The sequence below is a fragment of the Tursiops truncatus genome, chromosome 10, assembly GCF_011762595.2.
Source record: "Tursiops truncatus isolate mTurTru1 chromosome 10, mTurTru1.mat.Y, whole genome shotgun sequence".
Taxonomy (NCBI): domain Eukaryota; kingdom Metazoa; phylum Chordata; class Mammalia; order Artiodactyla; family Delphinidae; genus Tursiops; species Tursiops truncatus.
In genome coordinates, this window is record NC_047043.1 from 64,587,177 (window position 1) to 64,610,036 (window position 22,860).

Below are 22,860 nucleotides of genomic sequence, written 5' to 3' on the forward strand. Positions count from 1 at the left end.
AATAATAAATAAATTTATTTTAAAATTAAAAAAAAAAGTTTACTGCCTTAACAAAATGATGTGGGGACCCCAAACCTTTCAGACACTAGAGACAACACTCCTGTGCCTTTTTCACACTACAAGGAAGCAAGGCCACAGAATGTGAGGAAGAGAAACTAAATAGTGGGGACACCAAAAGTTTCAGAACCAGGCTTGCCCTTAAGAATATCACATATTTTCTCTACAACTTTAGACATCACCTAGAAACTGAACACAACATTGCCAAAGTCCCCACACTCTAAAATAATGTCTAAGACTCTGAAACCATCCCACCTGAAGAAAGCATGGTATCTGGAAACCTTCACATTATAGCTCCAATGTTTGGGTGATAATATAATCTTGGAGGGTTTCAAATCTCCCAGGAAATACGCTGAATGCTGACAACCAGCATCAATACATGGTCAGGAGAAAACTTTGAGAAGAGCGGCTGAAATTGTATCCTTAGGTAATATGGAAGAGAAAAAACCACAACATCTAAATCCAGTAGCAGTTGCTATTTGCATTATAAAACTAATTTATAAGCCAACTCAAAAGAAATGAGGTCTCCCACCTTCCCCCACTCTCTATCCTGGCAGAGGAGAAACCATACTGGCATCACCAGTTCAGCTACCAAGACAATGCTATAGTTCAGATGCAAGGCCTCTGTGGGGCTCCATTAACAACATCTGTTAAGACAAAATTTGAGTTTTTTTTGTGGGGGGGGGCCGTGTTGGGTCTTCATTGCTCCACGCAGGCTTTCTCTAGTTGTGGCGAGTGGGGGCTACTCTTCACTGCAGTGCACAGGCTTCTCATTGTGGTGGCTTCTCTTGTTGCAGAGCATGGGCTCTAGGAATGAGGGCTTCAGTAGCTGCAGAACGCGGGCTCAGCAGTTGTGGTGCGTGGCCTCAGTAGTTGCGGTGTGCGGGCTCTAGAGCGCAGGCTCCGTAGTTGTGGCGCACAGGCTAAGTTGCACTGTGGCATGTGAGATCTTCCCAGACCAGGGACCGAACCCATGTCCCCTGCATTGGCAGGTGGATTCTTAACCACTGAGCCACCAGAGAAGTCCAAAATTTGAATATTTTAATAGGGAAAACTGAAGTAATAATAATACATAAAAACAAAAAAATTGACTTGGGAAGAAAGTACAGCCAAGCAATGCTGTCAGTATACCAAAGCCACTCACATAGTCTTCAGCAGACCCAGCAGTCAGACTGGATACAGGGAGCAAAGGGTACAGTTATCAAAAGGCTCCAAGATGAGCCCAAAGGAGAAACAAAGTCCTCTGCATAGCTTTTAGGGCTTATCAGTCAAATGAAGAATATCGGAACCAATTATCTGAACTTTTTTCTAACAAAGGATTTTACCTTAATCTCAGGTTGTACGAGGACTAGAAAATCGACCTGCTTTGTTCAGGGGGTATGACCCTAACTACAGTCTTATACTTGAAAAGATAAAATTCTTAAAGGAAAGTTGGTTTTGATTTGCTTTCATCACCTTCAGATAAGGATTTTTACCCTCAATAAGTTTTACAAACAGCTCCAAGATCCTTCGCCCTCCCACAGGGCCAGTATTTCAATAAGGACCACATACAGCAATAAGGTTTGCTCACAGCACAGATTATAGTTTCCCAAGTAAAATGCTTACCTACCTAAAGCCCAATTTCCCAGGTATCAGGCCAGGGTGCACAGCTGTTGAGGAGGAAAGGAAAAGTTGTCCACATTTAAAAGATGAGGAAACTAGGGACTTCCTTGGTGGTCCAGTGGTAAAGAGTCCACCTTCCAATGCGGGGGACGCACGTTCGACCCCTGGTCAGGCAACTAAGCCCGCATGCCACAACTATTGAGATTGCGCACCTCAACGAGAGGGAAAACCTGCACACCACTAGAGAGAAGCCCGTATGCCTCAACTCGAGAGAAACCCGAGCAGATGCACACCGTAACGAAAAGATCCCGCATGCCTCAACAAAGATCCCGTGTGCCGCAGCGAAGAACCGATGCAGCCAAAAAAAAAAATAAGGAAAATAAATAAAATAAATATTTTTTAAAAACTGATATATCATTTAAAAAAATAAAAGATGAGGACACTAAAGCACACAGAAGGTAATCAGATGAAAGCTGAAGTAGGAAAAGGAAAGCTTTATTTGGCCCACTTTATAATAGGTTATGAATCTAAACATTCGCCTAAGCTCACAACAAATATGAAATGCATGTTACTCTTCTTTAAAAAGAGCAAGTGAGGGAATTCCCTGGCCGTCCAGTGGTTAGGACTCCATACTTTTACTGCCGAGGGTCCGGGTTCGATCTCTGGTTGGGGAACTAAGATCCCACAAGCCACGCAGCACGGCCAAGGGGAGGAGGACGGAACAAGCATTTCACTCTAGAAAAACAAACATCAAGATCTATTTTGTATAAAAAACAAATTACATAGTAGCTTTATTCATAACTGTCAAAACTTAGAAGTAACCAAGATGGCCTTCAACTGATGAACGGATAAATAAATGGTGGTACACCCACACAATGGATTATTCAGCACTAACAAGAAATGAGCTATCAAAGCTCTGTAAGGACATGGAGAAATCTTAAATGTACATTACTAAGTAAAAGAAGCCAATCTAAAAAGGCTACACACTGTATGACTCCGACTACATGACATTTTAGAAAAGGAACAGTAAAAAGATCAGTGGGACTTCCCTGGTAGTCCAGTGGCTAAGTCTCTGTGCTCAAAATGCAGGGGCCCAGGTTCCATCCCTGGTCAGGGAACTAGATCCCACGTGCCGCAACTAAGAGTTCACATGCCGCAACGAAGATCCCGCGTGCAGCAACTAAGACCCAGCACAGCCAAATAAACAAATAAAATATTAAAAAAAAAAAAAGATTAGTGATTGCCAGAGGCTGAGGGAGAGGAAGGGATGAACAGAAGAACAGAGATTTTTTTTTAGGACAGTGGAACTATTCTGTATGATACTATAATGGTAGATATATGTCGTTATACATTTGTAAAAACCCATAAAAGGTACATAAACTACAGACTTTGAGTGATAATGATGTGTCAATGTACGTTCATCAACTGTAGCAAATGTACCACTCTGGTGTGGAATGTTGATATGTATGAGTGGGGCCTAGGGGTATATGGGAACTCTCCACTCAAATTATGCTATGAACCCAAAACTGCTCTAAAAAACAAAACCTATTTTTTATCTTTTTAAACAATTTTTATTTATTTATTTAAGTTTTGGCTGCATTGGGTCTTCATTGCTGTGCACAGGCTTTCTTTTGAGGTGAGCAGGGGCTACTCTTGGTTGCGGTACGCAGGCTTCTCATTGAGGTGGCTTGTCTTGTTGCAGAGCACAGGCTCTAGGCGCACGGGCTCAGTAGTTGTGGCTCACGGGCTCTGGAGTGCAGGCTCAGTAGTTGTGGCACATGGGCTTAGTTGCTCCGCGGCATGTGGGATCTTTCCAGACCAGGAATCGAACCCATGTCCCTTGCACTGGCAGGAGGATTCTTAACCACTGTGCCACCAGGGAAGTCCCAAAATCTATTTTTTTTAAAGCCAATTTTTTTGTTTTGTTTTTGCTCTTTTATTTTGTTTTTTTGGGCCACGCTGTGCGGCATGAGGGATCTTAGGTCCCCAACCAGCAACTGAACTCATGCCCCCTGCAGTAAAAGCACACAGTCTTAACCACTGGACCGCAAGGGAAGTCCCCCAAGAGCCAAATTATTCAAATGTTCTAATTTTTTTTTCTGGGTGGTTGTTAAGTATATACAGGTGTAAAAAATCATGTAATTTTGTGTACTTTATATATATTTTATGCTTCAATAAAAGTTACTTTAAAAGAAGACAAAAATTTAACAGGGAAATCTAATCATTTGAGGGGCAAAAAAAAAAATATGTACTTAAACAAACACTGAAGCAGAGCCTATTTATCATGACAAGGCATGGGCACTGTCTGAGCACTGATACTCCCTGGCTGTGTGGCCTAAACATTATTCTCACTTCATTTCATCAAATGTAAAGTGAATGTACTACTACTTGTCTCATAGGTCTATTAAAAAAGAAATTCCTTCTCTTATCCACTTAGTTATTCAAAAGAAAAACATGAAGACCAGGGAATAAAGATTCCAATCAAGCAAGAGGAATACTACATATTAGTTCTCTCTCCCAACAAACTATAAAAAATACAGTAAACTGGGGACTTCCCTGGTGGTGTAGTGGTTAAGACTCTGCGCTCCAAATGCAGGGGGCCCGGGTTCGATCCCTGGTCAGAGCACTAGATCCCACATGCATGCTGCAACTAAGAGTTCGCATGCCACAACTAGAAGATGTGTCCTAAGGTAATTGCTTCTTCACTTTAAGCCGTTTGGCTCATGAAAGGTTTCATAGGAGCACTCTACTTCCATCTGAAAGCACTCTACTTTCATTGGAAATCAAGGGAAATATGTATTACAGCTGAAACAAGATGGCAGCGTGTCACCTGATTCAACCTCAGCTGGGAATGTATACCAGGCAATTCAAATTTTTCACCATTTCTGGTCTGCAAAGGGTTTTCTCTGATCACTGGAGTGGCTCAAATTTTAATTCATCACCAAACTTTAAAATCAGGAAATTTCACATGAAAATCCAGATTTCTGGTTTTCCTTTAAAAAAAAAACCCCCAAAATCACAAGATCTGGTAACACAACAACTGGCTAAAACTAAGAAACAGTGCCCCTTTTCCAATAGCGCCTGTGGTTGCTAGATCACTGAAGTCCCCACCACTCACCACTGTCCTTACACCCTGCTTCCCTAATTTACTGCAAGCTAGCCCTTGATGTAAATGCATCGTTTACCAACCCAGATGCTCATAATATACTGATCTTCGTATGATCAGTCCTAGTCACAGCAGTATTACTCCTATTGTCACTACCCGTCTTAGCAGCTGGAATTACCATACTATTAACTGACCAGAACCTAAACACAATCTTCTTTGATCCTGCAGGAGGGGGAGACCCAATCCTGTATCAACATCAATTTTGATTCTTTGGTCACCCCAAAGTATATATTCTAATCCTTCCTGGCTTCGGAATAATTTCACACATTGTAACCTACTACTCGGGAAAAAAAGAACTTTTCGGGTATATGGGAATAGTCTGAGCCATAATTTCTATCGGGTTCTTAGGCTTTATCGTATGGGCTCATCATATATTCACAGTTGGTATAGATGTTGACACACGGGCATATTTTACATCAGCCACTATAATCACTGCTATCCCCACAAGAGTAAAAGTCTTTAGTTGATTAGCAACACTTCACAGAGGGAATATTAAATGATCCCCCGCTCTAATATGAGCCTTAGGTTTTATTTTCCTCTTCACAGTAGGTGGCCTAACTGGCATCGTTCTAGCTAATTCATCACTAGACACTGTTCTTCATGATATACTACGTAGTCGCCCACTTTCACTACGTACTTTCAATACGAGCTGTCTTCGCCATCATAGGAGGATTTGCCCACTGATTCCCACTATTATCGGGATACACACTTAACTCAAGATGAGCAAAAATCCACTTTATAATTATATTCGTAGGTGTAAACCTAACATTCTTCCCATAACATTTCTTAGGCTTATCCGGCATACCTCGACGATATTCCGACTACCCAGACGCCTACACAACATGAAACACTATCTCATCCATAGGCTCTTTCATCTCACTAACAGCAGTTATACTAATAATTTTCATTATCTGAGAAGCGTTTACATCCAAACAAGAAGTATTAACAGTAGACCTCACCTCCACAAACCTTGAGTGACTAAATGGGTGTCCTCCGCCATATCACACATTTGAAGAACCAGCATACGTCAACCCAAAATGATCAAGAAAGGAAGGAATCGAACCCTCTCTAATCGGTTTCAAGCCAACACCATAACCACTATGTCTTTCTTTATAAATGAGATATTAGTAAAACCTTACATAACTTTGTCAAAGTTAAATCACAAGTGAAAATCCTGTATATCTCCATGGCATATCCCTTTCAACTAGGCTTCCAAGATGCAACATCACCCATTATAGAAGAACTCCTACACTTCCACGATCATACATTAATAATTGTTTTCCTAATTAGCTCCCTAGTCCTCTATATCATCACCCTAATACTTACAACCAAACTAACACATACCAGTACAATAGACGCCAAAGAGGTAGAGACTGTTTGAACTATCCTTCCAGCCATCATTTTAATTCTAATTGCCTTACCCTCCCTACGAATCCTCTACATAATAGATGAAATTAATAACCCTTCTCTCACTGTAAAAACAAGAGGCCACCAATGATACTGAAGCTACGAATACACCGACTATGAAGACCTAAATTTCGACTCTTACATAATCCGAACATCAGACCTAAAACCAGGAGAGCTACGACTACTAGAAGTGGACAACCGAATAGTCTTACCCATAGAAATAACAATCCGAATGCTAGTCTCCTCCGAAGACGTATCACACTCATGAGCTGTGCCCTCCCTGGGCCTAAAAACAGATGCAATCCCTGGACGCCTAAACCAAACAACCTTGATATCAACACGACCAGGCTTATTCTACGGGCAATGTTCAGAAATCTGTGGCTCGAATCATAGTTTTATACCAATCGTTCTCAAACTAGTACCTCTAGAGAACTTTGAAAAATGATCTGCATCCATACTATAATCTGATTAAGAAGCTAAACTAGCATTAACCTTTTAAGTTAAAGATTGAGAGCCGGGCTTCCCTGGTGGCGCAGTGGTTGAGAGTCCGCCTGCTGATGCAGGGGACACAGGTTCGTGCCCCAGTCCGCGAGGATCCCACATGCCGCGGAGCGGCTGGGCCCGTGAGCCACAGCCGCTGAGCCTGCGCCTCCGGAGCCTGTGCTCCGCAACGGGAGGGGCCACAACAGTGGGAGGCCCGCGTACCACAAAAAAAAAAAAAAGTGGCATCTTAGCCAGGAAGCGGGTTGAGTCGCATAGCCCCTTCTGAGATGCAGAATTGCTTTCTGTTCTCAGGCTTCAGTCATGCACTTTGAGCAAGTTCTACTGCCTCCTGCAGAATGAGGAATGGGCCTCCATAAGGTGCTAGAGTGCAAGCACTCCAGGCAGCGTAGGAGGTGGAGATCCATGGCCAAATTCTCATTTCTACTTGCCCATTCCCTCCATTTCCCTATTTAATTAGAGGGTGTTCTAACTCAGACAAATTTAGCACATTTTTGTAAACGTTTAGTCCTTATCTACTACATGCAGGTACAAGACACAAAAACACAATCTCTATAGGAAAGGGGTTAGGTCTAATCAGAGAAAACAATTATTCTCAAAAGAGTATATACTGTGTTTTTTTGTTTGCTTGTTTGGTTTTTTAATAAGGGCAATGATACTACTGCAGTTCAGAGGGAGTGGAGTATTCCCAAGAACTGGAATGTTTCGGGAGTGTTTCATAAAGGAGGTAGGAGGGATGTGAGCTGGACTCTGGAGAAAAGAGAAGTGACACTGAAGGCAAAGAGGGGCAAAAGCCAATGGATTAGCTGGTAAAAGGATCTGTCTAAGTAAATATCATGTATGGAATGTTTACCAAACCATCTGGTTAGTGGGGTTAGGACAAACCCTGAAGAGGTGGGTTGCGGCCAGCTGGGCAGCAGCACCTTAAATGCCACATTAGGACATCAGATCTCATCCCATAAGTCTGCAGCAGTTTGACTTTGGTGTAGGATCTCCATAGTTGTGAATTATGTCTGTTGCTCATAATAGTTAAAAGTGTTGACATTTACAGGTGAATTATGTAAATACAAAGTTAAAGTAGATGGAAGGGCCACTATTCTAACATCCCTACTCATCTGCACTTAAAAATGCCCAGCACAGAAGTACTGCTATTAATAACATACACTGAATCAAGCAAGCATCATCCAATACTCATAAGTATTCATGAGGCAGTAAAAGCATTAAACAAAGGCAATAAAGTTCTTGGATATTCTATAATTTCCTTGGGGCAGCAATTCTAACACAGGGTTAGACTACGAATGGACTTTAATGGACCCCCTGACCTCCCTAAAATTGCATGCAAAAGTTAGTGTAGTGAAGTTGACTGAGTGGATCTGTCTCTTTCTATATCTCTAAGAGGTCAGATACCCAAAATATGTTAAGAGCCTAACTTAGGGTTGTTTTAATAGAAAACAGCAAGAATCTGGGGACTTCCCTGGCGCTCCAGTAGTTAAGACTTCGCCTCCCAATGCAGGGGGTGTGGATTCCATCCCAGGTTGGGGAGCTAAGATCCCACATGCCTCACAGCCAAAAAACCAAAACAGAAAACAGAAGCAATATTATAACAAATTCAATAAAGACTTTAAAAATGGTCAACATCAAAAAAAATCTTTAAAAAAAAAGGAAAGAAAACATCGAGAATTTAACCCTGTGGCAGCCTTAACTTTCTAAAGGAAGTGTTAATGGGGGGGGGTTGGGGGGAAGTTAGATTGAGGCCATTTTGAGAAGTTCCTAATATTTTCATATCTCCCTCCTTTCTTGTAAAGAACTGCCCAAGGAACTAGTCTCACCAAAATCAAAACTCATTCAACATTCAAAAAATGGCCCAAGGGAGGGTAATAAAATATCTAAAAACTACTCACTCAACTTCTCTCTCTTCTCACAAGTAAGGGAAACAGCAAGAGGCCACCAGCTGCCTCTGGTTTCAGCATCTTCTCCAAAAAGATCTGACCAAACAGCTAGTTTCCTTCAAAATAACACATTCTGAGGCGACAAGATCCTGACACAAACCCACAAAGTATTGTTGCTTGACTTCTTAGTCGTCTCAGGCAGGTTTGCTGTAAGACCATATACAGGAGCCTATGCTGAGAAGCCAAAGGACCACAGGGAAAGAGAAATGTGTTTTGGAACACTCAGAACTCTTCCTAGACCTGCACACCTTGCCCAGCGTCTCTAACCCTCCTACCCTCACAAGAAGCGGGGGCTGGCGGTCTGTTTTCATTGCGCAAGATACATTTACTCTATTAAAAGTTAATTTGGCATTCACGAGACAAAAAGAAGTTTCATTTCTTTTTCTGATTCTAGCACACTCCCACATTTCCTCTGTCTCCTGATTACACTTGCCAGATTATCTCTTTAGGAGATAAAATCAATCAACTCACCACCATAATATTCACTTTCTCCCAGAGGCAAAAGAGCCTTACCACAACTCCAAAGAGTGGTGGTCCAGAACCAAAGAAATTCTGTCCCAAAATAAAATTCGGCCATCATGAACATTTAACCAGGCCCTTCAGGAAGAAGCAAACGGTAAGCTCCGAGAAGCACAGAAGGCAGGCGCCGGGCAGAGGGCCTTCGCCCTGTCAGAATCACAGGGCCGTCACACTGGCCTGCCTGGTTCGCGGGGGCTTTCGACTGTTTCGTCTAGTCTTAGTCTCAAGCGGTCTGAAAGTCAGTCGCAGGAGCGACATCTAAGAAAATGGTACGTGTGTTTCTCACCTGGGAACAACACAAGACCCCGGAGAGCATCAAGCTGGCACTGGACACGTTTCAGCGCTGCGGGTCAGCGGAGCCCAGGGCTGTAGTCACAGAAACTAGTTTCCCGCTACACCTCGGGAGCGGGGCTCTCGGACCTCCACCCCGAGGCCGTCCTCCGACCTCGGCACCAGCATCTAGGAGGCTCCACGGGCGGCCCGTCAGGACGATCGAGCGATGCTCAGCCGATACCCCTTCCCTGCGCGCGCCAGCTCCAACCCCGCGCCCGCCGCCGCCCGCCCCGCGGCGTCAGGCCGGTCTTTCGGCCCGGCTCCTGTCACTCACCAGCCGGCCCGGGCAGCGGGCGCCCACGGCTCCCCACGGGAGCTGGGCCCCCCGGGCCTCCAGGTTTCGACCCGCCCCCTGGCAGGCAACGCAGGTGGCTGAGCCCCGCAACAGCGACCCCACACCGGCCGCTCGGACCACCTCCCGGCGCTGCCCACTAGGTACGGATCAACAACAAGATGGCGGCCAGCCGAGGGGGCGGGGGCCGGGCGTCATAGTAACCTGGACGGCAAAGAACCCGCCCCCGGCTCAGAATATCCCCAATCAACAACCTCTTTGCCCGACGCCCAGGAGAGTGCCTCCCGCTGACAGGTCGGTCAGCTTGTCAGTCAGACCCTGCCTCTCGCGGCCCGTGCCAAACGCCTCAGCACGTGACTGTGACGGCACGGGTTGGCGCATGCGCGCCGTTCCCGGAGTTGCTGGCGGCAGAGCTTTCACGGGGTACTCCGAGTCCGTAGCACCCTTGGCATCTCTTAGTATGCCGCCCCCGTGCGCAGCCGGCAGCGTCTTCTTCCACGCATGCTTAGGGAATGTTTGCTGTGTGCTACATCCCTTTTTTTTTTAATCACTCACCCTAGAAGGCAGGACTTGTCCCTCCCTAGTGAGGAAGCTGAGGCTCAGAGGGGGAGGCCGGGCCAAGGTTACACCACCTCTGGAAATGTAAGCACCAGGTTTCGTGCCTCCTCTTACCGGCTCCAGTGTATAATGCCCTCTTCCCAGCGGCTTCCCTAGGTTTGCCCTTCATCAGCCTTTTGTGCTGCCCCAGCAGTCCCTGGCCTGTTGCCCACGTTTGTCCTGCCTGGAGTTCAGTCCCCAATTCAGTCCCCAGCACAAGCCCTGGCACACAGCGGGCACTCTTTCTTCCTACCCTAGAGCATCTCGTCTTGACTTCTTATAACATCTTTTGCCCTGGATTGTCATGATCTGCCCCCGAGGCCAACTATGAGTTTTGGGAAGACCGTTACCCCCCATGCAGAGAACCTAGCCCTGGGCTTGGCATCTGATGCAGTCGCACAGCCTGACCCACATCAAGTACCTGGACTAGCTAGTTTTGTTACTATTGAGGCTTGGTTGCCCCACCTGCGGAATGAGGATAAAAATTAAGCTCCTCAGAGATGAGGATTTAATAAGCCCTTAGAGCAGGGTAAAGTGCTCAGAAAAAATCCACCTGCAACCCCTTCCAGTAAGGGCCTGCTGTCAAGTTGCTGGCCCTGAGGCCAGCTCTAACACCCTCACTTTATTGGAAGCACCGTGAAGCATATTTTTCCCACAGAAGGCACTCAGCTTCTCCCTCCACCTGGGGTACCATAACTGGCTCAGTAAGGGAGGATCTCTGGTACCCTAAGATGGTTCAAGTCCACAGACCTGACAGAGGGGAGAAGATTGAGAGAACCTGGGGACACCACAGTAAAGGTAGCCTCCACCAAGACAGCAGGTCCTCTGGGAGAGCTGTCAGTAACCTGAGACCTGATGCCAGGCTGGGTATTGGGAGTGAGCTAGCACTGCACCCAACAGAACCCCCCCTCCTGCAGGCTACTGTAGGCCACCCGGCCATGTGCAGCAGCTTAGCTCAGCACAGGGAGGACAGAGGGCCCTGGAACTAGAAGAAACAGATAAGGAGGAAATGGGAACACCTGCTCAAAAGGGGGCTACTCTCAATCCCTCCATGGCCACCCATGCCACAGGGTGCTCAAGTCTGCACCAACCCTCACCTCAATGCAAAAGCTCCAGATCCTTTTCAAGAAAACCTCCACATACAGTTGGCAAACTGCCCTGGAAGTTGGTGGGGCTCTCAAACGAACAATGCCCTCCTTTCAGTGGGAAAAGGAAGCTCTTGGGCCCTTCCCATCTGCCAGAGCAGGTGTCCTCTGAGGGGACAGGCCAACTGGAGGCCCCCTCAGTCCCCCTCAGTCACTGGCAAGGATAACAGCTTCTTACATTTCAGAGCATTGTACAATGCCTTCTTAAAAGAAAAATAACCTTACTACTCCCTACAATGTTTCCACAAGACAGGGCATTCTCCAAGTGAGAACAAGGAAGCACAGATCTCAGAGCTTCTCCCACATGTAAGTTACAAGGCTAGGACTCTTCTCTTTGTAATTTTGTTTATTATTGAATCAACTTGAAAACACATAATCATGTGAAGAAGAAATTCCACAAATATGATGCAGCTTCTTGGCCTCAGAGCCAGCGCCGGGCTCCTGTGTGCGTGTTGAACAGGTAATCTCTGCCTGTACCTAAGCTCAGATGGTCAGGGAGAGGGAGGGTACTGCTGGCTTCAGCAGAACTACCTCCATCCCCTAAGGACAGGGAAAGGTATTCCAGGACCCTTGGTGTGACCCCCTCCCTTCTGCTTGATCCAGCTTGTCCCCTCCCTCCTTTCTCAGCACATCCTTTGAGGTCTGGCTCAAATGCACAGGAAGCATCCATGATTCCCCAAAACTGGACACCAGCTCCCCTAAGCCCAGTGCCAGATTACTCTGCTATAATTCACGGTGACAGCGGAGCATTTGGGGGCCTCTTCCCTCACCACCTTTCCCCCTTTCCCCCATGGGCAGGAACCAGATCACGTTCGCCAGGTGTTTGGCAAACACTGGCTGAGGGGTGAGTGGGGGTGAGAAGAGACCCCATTCAGGGAAACAGTAGATAGGATGCCTGGTGGGAGGCAGAGATACTGAAATGGGGTATGGAAAGAAAGTGGGCCCAAGTAGAGAATGGTTTGGAAAGAGGGGGACTCACGGGGGTCCTGTGCTCTGCCATCAAAATGCTGCTGAGGTGAAGAATGAGAGGGTGCAATGAGTTGAACCCTGCCCATGGGGAGCAGGTGGAGGCCTGCCCCCAGAAGGGTCAGGAGCCCACCTGCCTCCTCCATGCTGATGGTGCTGGTATGGGCCCTCCCATGGGAAAAGGGGCAGGCTTGGCAGGGGAGCACTCTGCAGCAGCCTCAGTGCCCACTGCACAGGATGGTAGGTTGACATACCAGGCTCATGACACTGCTGGGTGCCTGGGGTGTCTCCATCCTCGGTGCCTCCATGAACCCCTCAACGGACCCCTCAGTTCCCTGGATACTGGGACAGAGTAGGAGCTGGAGTACAGGATAGGGCTCTGGGCCCCAGCCTGAGTTTAAGAGATGTACTTCCAGGCATAGAGGTATGCAAAGGAGGCTTACCTGTTCAGCAGTAGAGCCTGGGTTGGTTTGCTTGGTACCTGTAGCACCTGGGCCAACCTAAAATGCCAGGAGGAGGGACCAAGCAGTGAGAGCAGCAGACCTGCTGGCTCCAGAAACCAGCACCATTCATCTGCCCCTTTTATTGGGGATAGCCTATGTCTGTATGCAGTGCCCACATTGTTACTCCCACCTACCCCTGGGTTCAGTCCTGTGCTCACAAGAAACTCAGAGTCTAAGGGGAAGGTCAGGTTTCAAATGGAGGGCAGGGGTCAGAAATAGGGATAAATGCCCAATGCATGACAGACTCAGATTCTAAAGCCCTGGGCCTCATCTCATTCCAGGACTGGGTTCTGCCAGCGATGGAGACAATTTTCTCCCAGTGTATCTCTGCCTCTAACCTGATGACCACTGGAAGGAGAGCAGTCCCGAATATCAGTTTGTCTGCTCATCAACTTGGGCAATCTTGGGTAAAACCAGCTATCACAGATGCGATCCAGCCCCCCAGTGGGCTGGGGGGAGGCAGTCAGTACAGGGATAGCAACCCTACCCCCACAGGAGCCTGCTGAGGAGCCAGCCCAGAGCCAAGAGGAGAAGGGCACTGGTCACTGTCAGCACCACCACAAACCAGGGCTCCGGCTGCCAGAAAGCCTCCGTGTCTGTCACAAGCAGAGGTGTCATCATTGAAGTCACCTGAAATGGGGCCACAGCTTCACCACTGCCCTACCAAAATGCCCTGATCATCCAGCCTTCAAAGCCCTCCAAGGGCTGGGCCACCCCACACCCCAGATTTCTCTTCTGTATTGCCAGGCTCTTTGCACTCAGCAGTTCCCTCCGAAATGCCTTCCCCCATCGTTCCACCTGGAAAACTAGGTCCCTGCATCCTCCAAGATCCTTTCTTCCCACCCACCAAGGGCCTGAGGACCCCCCTCACTGTGGCTCTGTGGGTGCTGGTGGCCACTGTGCTGGCCCTCCAGGGAACTAGATGCACAATGACAGTGGCTGTGGTGCTGAGGTGGGGGGTGGAGGGACCTGCATCGGCCACACGGATCAATAGCTCATAAGTATGGGGCTGCTCTGGCCAGGAGGGCCCCAACATGAGGTCGTTGAGCACCAGGACAGCTCCTTGCAGACTGAATTGGCTCCAACTATTCCCTGAAAACAGAGTGGCAGAAGAAGGGGACCATTGCTGGCCTGCCTCTCCCCCACAGCCCAGTGGTCCCCTTGGCCCTCACCTCCCACAATGCTGTAGGAGAAAGCCAGGCGCTGTGGCTCTTGGGGCACCCGACATGACACCCTGGTCACCTCCATGCTGCGGCCCAGGTGAGTGTGGATGGTGAGCTCCTGAAATGGGGGCTCACACTCGGGGGCATGGTCATTCACATCCTGCAGGCAGGTAGTCAGATCACCCACTCCCAAACCCCCAGGCCAGCCCCTCAGCCTCCTCCCACCACAGCCAGAACCTTGGTATCAGGCAACAGGTTCCAAAGCTTTCCACAGTGAGACCCCACCCCTCTCCAGCCAACCAGTGGAGGAACCTGAGACAGAGTGCAAAAGCAGAAGGCCAGAGGGAGATATGAACTGTTTCCAATTCTTTCCAAGGCTTCGGGGCTCAATTACCTCCACCTCAATGGTAATTGTGCAAGAGCCTGAGCGGTGGCAGGTGGGGTCCTGGTCTTGGCTATGGTCAGTCAGCAGGACAGTGAGCCTGTGGAACTTCTGCAGCTCATAGTCCAAAGGCCCCAGGAGGCGAACCTCCCCTAGAAGGGGTGGCCACTGCCTCAGCTTGCAGAGTCAACTCTGGCTTTGCCCCTCCATCCCAGCCCTGGGGTGGGAGTACCGCTGAGACGGTCCACAGCAAAAGTGGCAGACCCGCCAGGGGTGGAGTACTCAATGCTGTCGTGCGGGTAATCCATGTCCTTGCCCACCACAGAGCCCAGAAGAGCGTGGGGCCCTGCATCCTCACGAACCCGGAATGTGCGTGGGACACAGGCTGGGGCGAACTCGTTGACAGGTGTTACCATCACCAGTACTGGCACCTCAGCTGGAAGCCATTTGGCAGTCAGGGAGCTGGCCTGGGTTGCCCAGCCCTGCCCTGGCGGCTTAAGGAGGTAGAGGCTCTGGAAGGAAGAAGGACAATAGCCCTCCCCTGCCAAGGGGTCTCAGCGAGGAGAAATGTGCCTCTGCCAGGGGTCTTTGGTGGAGACAACCCTGCCCTATTGGTTTCTGAGGGAGGAGAGATGACCCCATCCTGAGAATAGGAAGAAGGGTATAGAAGAACCCGGTCCTGAATGTCCAGGCCTGGGCATGGTCACTCACTGGTCATCAGAGGCTGGCCACCATCACGCACCAGGATGGAAGCTGCATGATGAAAGCAGGCGCCAGGAGTGTCACAGTCCAGTGTGGCATTCACCTAGTCAGAGGGGCCAGAGGGTGATGCCCAGCCAAGGCCTGGGAGAGCCTTGAGCCACACTGGGCTGCCTCAGGCCAGGTTACTCACAGATAGCCTACCCTGACCCTCCGTTTTCCAGACTGTAAAGCAGGTTGGCTCCACCACCATCTCCTTCACCCTCATGGTCTCTGCTCCCGCAGACCATTGGCCCACCCCCCCTTCCTGTTCAAGCACTCTGCACATGGGTCTGGGATCGGGGACTGGGCACCTCCAGGACTCTGTCTTGAAGGTAGAGGCTGGCTGCGCCAGCAGGGCTGTGGAACAGTAGCTGGTAGTCCAGGGTGGAGCCAGGAGAGTCCGGGTCAGTGCAAGTGAAGGTATTCAGCACGGTGCCCACAGGCGTGGTCTCGGGGATTTGAGTCCTGGGAGCAGAGGGCAGGGCGGCAGGGCGGGAGCTGGGGCGGGGCGGCGAACCATGGCTCTACCCAATAGCCAAGGTAAGGCTCCCATATACTCACGCCAGCAGCGCTGGTGTGCAGCGCGGGGGCCAGCGGTTGACCGACTGCACGTCTACCTTGAAATCAAGCTCGGCGCTGGCCCACGGCCGGAGACGCTCAAAGGCCTTCACCCGCAGCCTAGTGACCGCGGCGTCTGGGGCTTGCGCCAGCTCCAGGGGCGACGTTGTCCGGACCACTCCGTCGACTGGGCGGGTTGGGAGGGCGGGGGACGCAGAGTTCGGCCCCACCCCCAGCTCAGTCCAGTTCCCACCCTCCCACGGATCCGCTGGCGGGGGAGGGCGCAGAGACTGACCACTTGGCCGCCTCCTCCAAGGCTCGCTTCTAACTTCGGGCCCCCAAACGCGACCTCGCCCCAGTTTCTGCCTCGGCACCAGCCTCGTTTACTCAAGAGAGCGATGAGGTAGTGCGGGTCGCTTCTAGACCAGCCGCAGAGGCATCCCCTTACCCGCCCTCCGTGCCCCTCACCGCGTCCGATGGAGAAGAGCCGGCAGGGCACTGGGGAGAGGATCTCGTAGCGCACACCGAAGCCCCGGGCCTGGACCTGAACCACCTTACTTCCGGGGACCAGGTTCTCCGGGATGGTGATATTCTGGGCTTGCTGCCTGGACCAAAATGGGGGCACTGGCTCCTACTTTCTCCCGCCACCCCGGCGGGGTCTGCGGACCCCTCCCCTGGGTCTTCCCTGGTACAGGAGCCAGCTGGGGATGCTCAAGCAGCCCCACACCTTAACCCTACTCCTAATTCCCTGGGGCTAGGTCCTGCCTTCCCCACTGTTCCCAGGGTAGGGGAACCTTACAGGAAGGAGACCTGGCTGGAGGGAGCAGGCAAAACTTTCACTGTCAGCATCCCACAGCAGCTTCGGCCTTGTCCAAAGTTCACCAGGATCTGAAGCTGGAAGACCTGCGGTGCACACAAAACAAGAAGGGAACCACGGTGTGTGTCTACCTGTATATCTGTGCCCAGTCGTCCCTTCAAATAGGCAGCGCCACCTCAGGACCTCCGCAAGGAACCCCGACACTCACTCCTCCCTATGACCTGTCACTCTGCTGACAGATATTCCTTTGTGTCTCACTCTTCTGGGTCATAAGTCCTTCTCTTAGGATGCATACAGCCCCCAAAAGAGTAATATATGAATCATTCACAATGTGAATTATCATCTTAGAGTTGCTAAGAGTCAGTCAATAAGACATGGAAGTTTTAAAGAAGGAACTTCTCTAACCTCCTCCAGACTACACTAGGCACTGTACCCAGAGCTTTCACTTCCTGTGTGACTGCTCAGAACTTTCTCCTTTCTATAAGGGGCACCATGGGCTCCTGGAGCCAGGGATCCCTCTTCTTTCTAGAACTCCAGAGCCCAGCACAGAAGCAGGCCAAGGTGGGAGTACAGCCAGCATGGGGCAGCAGGTACAGGTATGGGCTATGTCTGGAAAAGGCAGCATGATTGAGGAGGTCAGGAACAAACAAACTTCCAGGAGGTAGTGGCTCTGCCCATTTTATGCCCAATTCATGGATATCTCCAGGTCCCAAGTCATGCTCACCTTTTGAGCCTGGCCTTTGAGGCCCTGGGATGGCGCCTGCAGCCAGCCCTGCCCATTGATAGAGAAAGGTCCAGGGAAGTATGGCGGATCCTGGGCACTGGTGATGCTCATCTGACAGGACAGAGATGCTGGAGGCCCCTTCCCCAACCCTCAGTGCCCCAAGCATCCCTGTCAAAGTCCCCCAACAACCCAGCAGGTACCTGCCCACTCTCAACTCTCCCATACCCTGCCACTGCCACTCTAGCCTGGGCTCCCCCGGGCCCTGATCCTCAATCCTCTCTGCTTTTAAACTAATTATTTTGTTTTTAATCTAGATTTCTTTTGGAAATCTGATACAGAAATTTCATGATACAGAAATTTCATGAAGAATTCAGAAGAATTTAAAGAAGAACTCAGCCCCTGAGATGTCCCTATGGGAACAGCCATAGTCATTGGGGGTGGGCAGCCCTCAGTGGCTCTCTCCAAAAACATGCATCATTGCTGAGGCTCAGCTGTAGACTAAAGAATCCTTCTGCAGGCTATGCATGGCCACACAGGGGCTGGGCTTGGTCTCTGCATCTCCCCCCGACCCTCCATCCTACCCCCCCACCACCACCACTGCCCATGTGCAGGGCTCACCTGGGCTCCCTGGCCTGGGAGCAGCAGAGTGTACAGCCGGGCCCCAGGTTTGACAGTTTCTGGCACCTGAATGATTTCCCCAGCTGCTCAGAGGGGAGGTCATGGGGGGTTCTGTTCAGGTCATGCCTGCCCACACCCCCTGCCTGCTGTCCCTGGCCTCACCTGGGCTGGCAAATCGACCAGCACACTGGATATGGCCAGGGTCCCGCTGCACATCCACAGACAGTGGCCCCTCCATCACATGGTTGCCACATGTGAACCGCAGCTGCAGTTCATAGTGGTTCACTGTCAGGGCATCCAGCCGGGCCGAGCTGCTCAAGGTCATCTGTGGCAGGAGGCAGTGCCCTGTGGGGCCTAGGATCTCCATCCCCCTATGCCACCTCTGGCTTTGTGAATTTAGGGTCTGTCCTTGTTCCCCCATGGTCCCCAGTTGTGCCCATGACCCTACCTTGCCCACATAGATCCCCTGCCATCTAGTTAGGCTAGGTGGGTTGAAGAAGGTGGTGGGTGGCTGCACATGGAGCAACTCCAGGGTGGGTGTGTGTGAAGAGCAGTTGAAGGAGAAAGACTGAAGGATGGTGCCAGGTCCCTGGCTCTCAGAGACATTTATGAACCAGGGCAGGGAGTGGAGGTCTGTGAGGAAGAGATGATTCAGGCTGGAGGCCCCCATTCTCATGGAACCATATACACAATCAGAGTCCCTCCTTTCTGCCTTAGGGCCTGGCCACATCCTGGAAACAAGCAGCCAAAGTCCTTCCTTGTCCCCCACATCCAACCATGGGTCAGCTCATTTCACAGACTGGGAGTGAGAACTTGGTCGAGGAAGCAGCCAAGAGAAGGAATGAGGGTCAGGGATACAGATCTTTGCCATTTCCTGGCTCCCCCCACCCCCTGTCCTCCATGGTAGCTTATCTGAGAGGGATCAAGACTCCACTGTGGAGTCAGGGGGTGAGAACTGGAGTTCCCCCACCCACCAGCTCCTCACCAGAGACAACCAGAGCAAGAAGAAGCACCAGGGGCCTGAGCAGCACCATAGTGGCCTGAAGATACAGACAGCAGAGGAGACTACAGAAAGCCAGAAGTGTTTGTCAGGCCCACCCCGTTGCCAGGTCAGTTGCTCAAACAAAGCTGGGCCTCCAAGATTCTAGCCCTGCCCATCCCTAGTGACTGAGCTCTAGACTCCAGCCATCAAGAGGCCTGGAAAACTCCATTTTTTTTCACTGCTCCCAGTGAATTCCCCTATTTATTACTAGAATTCAAAGGAGATGTGAGGGGAGAAGGATCAAGCTTCAGATAGGGAAACTGAGGCTCAAGGAAGTCTTGGTCATGCAGTCCCTGGAGACAGAGCAAGCACAGGAGACTGAACCCAGGAAAACTGGGCCCAGGACCTGCTACCCCACAGAGTCTGAACTCCAGCTGCCCACTCCCATTAGAACATTATCTGCCTAGGGACTTCCCTGGTCGTGCAGCAGTTAAGAATCCTGACAATGCAGGAGACACGGGTTCGATCCCTGGTCTGGGAAGATCCCACATGCCATGGAGCAACTAAGCTCGTGCACCACAACTACTGAGCCTGCACTCTAGAGCCCATGAGCCACACCTACTGAGCCTGCGTGCCACAACTACTGAAGCCCGTGCGCCTAGAGCCCATGCTCCACAACAAGAGAAGCCACCGCAAAGCCTGTGCACTGCAACAAAGAGTAGCCCCCGCTCACCGCAGCAATGAAGACCCAACACAGCCAAACAAAAAAAAGAAAAAAAAAGAAAGAACATTATCTGCCTATAAAACCTGAGCCCAACCATCAACAAAATCTCTCAAAACCTGTGTACATTAAACAAACAAAAGGTATCCTTGGTGACAGAAATAAAAATGGTGGTTACTTTTGGGGGTATCAATTGGAGGGGGCAAAAAGTGGCTTCCTGGAGTGGCTGGTGATATTCTATATCTTGATCTGGGTGACAGTTGCACAGGTGTCTACAGATTTTAACATTTATAGTGCTGTACCTTTGAGAGTTGTCTGTTCATTTTATTTACATTATATGTCAATGTTTAAAAGGTTGTCTACACATGCCCTCTCCAGTTCTTCACCTCTCACTCTCTTTTCTACCCACTATAGTTGAGCTTGTCCCTCTCTCCATAAAAATGCCCTTGTTGGGGTCCTCAGAGACCTTCAAACTGCAGTTTATTCTCTACTCTTACCGCCTCGGCAGCATTTGATGCTTGCTCCCCTTGGCTCCTAAGTGCCCACACTCCCTCAGCTTCCTCCCACCTCTCTGGCTGCTCCTGCTCAGTTCCTTTGCTGGTTCTGCTTCATCGTCCCTACCTCCACCCAGTGGAGTGTTCCAGGGCTCAGTCCTGACTGCTGCCATCCTCTGTCCACCTTCCGCCTCACATCCAGGCACATGGCCTTAAACACCATCCACTCAGATTGGTTCAAGATGGCGGAGTTGAAGGACGTGCACTCACTCCCTCTTGTGAGAGCATCGGAATCACAATTAGCTGCTGAACAGTCATCAACAGGAAGACACTAGAACTCACCAAAAAAGATACCCCACATCCAAAGACAAAGGAGAAGCCACAGTGAGATGGTACGAGGGGCGCAATCACAGTAAAATCAAATCCCATAACTTCGGGGTGGGTGACTCACAAATGGGAGAACACTTATACCACAGGAGTCCGCCCACTGGAGTGAAGGTTCTGAGCCCCACGTCCGGCTTCCCGACCTGGGGGTCCGGCAACAGGAGGAGGAATTCCTAGAGAATCAGACTTTGAAGGCTAGAGGGATTTGATTGCAGGACTTCGGCAGGACTGGGGGAAACAGAGACTCCACTCTTGGAGGGCACACACAAAGTAGTATGAGCTTTGGGACTCAGGGGAAGGAGCAGTGACCCCATAGGAGACTGAACCAGACCTACCTGCTAGTGTTGGAGGTCTCCTGCAGAGGCAGGGGGTGGCTGTGGCTCATCATGGGGACAAGGACACTGGCAGAAGAAGTTCTGGGAAGTACTCCTTGGTATAAGCCCTCCCAGAGCCCGACATTAGCCACACCAAAGAGCCAGGTAGGCTCCAGTGCTGGGTCACCTCAGACCAAACAACCAATAGGGAGGGAACCCAGCCCCACCTATCAGCAGACAAGCAGATTAAAGTTTCACTGAGCTCTACTCAGCAGAGCAACACCCAGCTCTACCCACCACTAGTCCCTCCCATCAGGAAGCTTGCACAAGCCTCTTAGATAGCCTCATCCACCAGAGGGCAGACAGCAGAAGCAAGAAGAGCTACAATTCTGTAGCCTGTGGAAGGAAAACCACATTCACAGAAAAATAGACAAAATGAAAAGGCAGAGGACTTTGTACCAGATGAAGGAACAAGATAAAACCCCAGAAAAACAACTAAATGAAGTGGAGATAGGCAACCTTCCAGAAAAAGAATTCAGAATAATGATAGTGAAGATGACCCAGGACCTCGGAAAAAGAATGGAGGCAAAGATGGAGAAAATGCAAGAAATGTTTAACAAAGACCTAGAAGAATTAAAGAACAAACACCTAGAAGAATTAAAGACCAAAAACAAACAGAGATGAACAATACAATAACTGAAATGAAAAATACACTAAAAGGAATCAATAGCAGAATAACTGAGGCAGAAGAACGGATAAGTGACCTGGAAGACAGAATGGTGGAATTCACTGCTGCGGAACAGAATAAAGAAAAAAGAATGAGAAGAAATGAAGACAGCCTAAGAGACCTCTGTGACAACATTAAATGCAACAACATTCGCCTTATAGGGGTCCCAGAAGGAGAAGAGACAGAGAAAGGACCAGAGAAAATATTTGAAGAGATTACAGCCGAAAACTTCCCTAACGTGGGAAAGGAAATAGCAACCCACGTCCAGGAAGCTCAGAGAGTCCCAGGCAGGATAAACCCAAGGAGAAACATGCCGAGACACATAGTAATCAAATTGACAAAAATTAAAGACAAAGAAAAATTATTGAAAGCAGCAAGGAGAAAACGACAATAACATACAAGGGAACTCCCATAAGGTTAACAGCTGATTTCTCAGCAGAAACTCTACAAGCCAGAAGGGAGTGGCATGATATACTTAAAGTGATGAAAGGGAAGAACCTACAACCAAGAGCACTCTGCCCGGCAAGGATCTCATTCAGATTCGATGGAGAAATCAAAAGCTTTACAGACAAGCAAAAACTAAGAGAATTCAGCACCACCAAACCAGCTCTACAACAAATGCTAAAGGAACTTCTCTTAGTGGGAAACACAAGAGAAGAAAAGGGCCTACAAAAACAAACCCAAAACAACTAAGAAAATGGTAATAGGAACATACATGTCGATAATTACCTTAAACGTGAATGGATTAAATGCTCCAACCAAAAGACACAGGCTTCCGGAATGGATACAAAAACAAGACCCATATATATGCTGTCTGCAAGAGACCCACTTCAGACCTAGGGACAGATACAGACTGAAAGTGAGGGGATGGAAAAAGATATTCCATGCAAATGGAAATCAAAAGAGAGCTGGAGTAGCAGTACTCATATCAGATAAAATAGACTTTAAAATAAAGAATGTTTCAGGCTTTATAATTTCGGTGAAATTATAAAGATCAGAGCAGAAATAAATGAAATAGGAACAAAGAAAACAATAGCAAAGATCAATAAAACTAAAAGCTGGTTGTTAGAGAAGATAAACAAAATTGATAAACCTTTAGCCAGACTCATCAAGAAAAAGAGGGAGAGGACTCAAATCAATAAAATTAAAAATGAAAAAGGAGGGGCTTCCCTGGTGGCACAGTGGTTGAGAGTCCGCC

At 49.2% G+C, this 22,860-nt stretch overlaps 2 protein-coding genes across 7 annotated transcripts in view; both read right to left on the bottom strand.

Annotated features, from left to right (window-relative positions):
- The window catches only part of IP6K1 (inositol hexakisphosphate kinase 1), a 73,926-nt gene extending 63,921 nt beyond the window's left edge, over nt 1–10,005 (bottom strand). For 2 of the 6 annotated variants that reach the window (XM_019931683.3, XM_019931687.3), the window contains exon 1: nt 9,809–10,003. The gene's annotated coding sequence lies outside the window, so the exon portion shown is untranslated. Of the gene's footprint in view, nt 1–9,487 lie in introns of all 6 variants that reach the window. The other 4 variants (XM_019931684.3, XM_019931685.3, XM_019931692.3 and 1 more) reach the window with 3 other exon arrangements.
- Nucleotides 10,006–11,896: 1,891 nt separating this feature from the next.
- Nucleotides 11,897–20,950, bottom strand: CDHR4 (cadherin related family member 4). Its single transcript, XM_033864988.2, has 18 exons — nt 18,489–20,950; nt 18,203–18,365; nt 18,041–18,123; nt 17,423–17,533; nt 16,681–16,784; nt 16,350–16,486; nt 15,885–16,068; nt 15,635–15,788; nt 15,294–15,387; nt 14,815–15,018; nt 14,595–14,734; nt 14,210–14,360; nt 13,909–14,129; nt 13,525–13,667; nt 12,978–13,034; nt 12,789–12,876; nt 12,548–12,575; nt 11,897–12,045 (listed from the first exon to the last, which is right to left on the bottom strand). Exons 1-18 carry the CDS (start codon nt 18,768–18,770, stop codon nt 11,990–11,992), a joined length of 2,400 nt encoding a protein of 799 aa, XP_033720879.1. The 5' UTR covers nt 18,771–20,950; the 3' UTR covers nt 11,897–11,989.
- Nucleotides 20,951–22,860: the final 1,910 nt, after the last annotated feature.

Bases quoted from the DNA above. Each gene is read 5' to 3' on its own strand.
- CDHR4 (XM_033864988.2), bottom strand. From the start codon at position 18,770: ATGTGGCCAGGCCCTAAGGCAGAAAGGAGGGACTCTGATTGTGTATAT. The intron at 15,789-15,884 runs GTGAGTATATGG...CTCTGCTCCCAG, and splicing joins TGCACACCAGCGCTGCTGGC to GACTCAAATCCCCGAGACCA. The intron at 12,046-12,547 runs GTGAGTCCCCCT...ATCTGAGCTTAG, and splicing joins TGGCAGAGCACAGGACCCCC to GTACAGGCAGAGATTACCTG.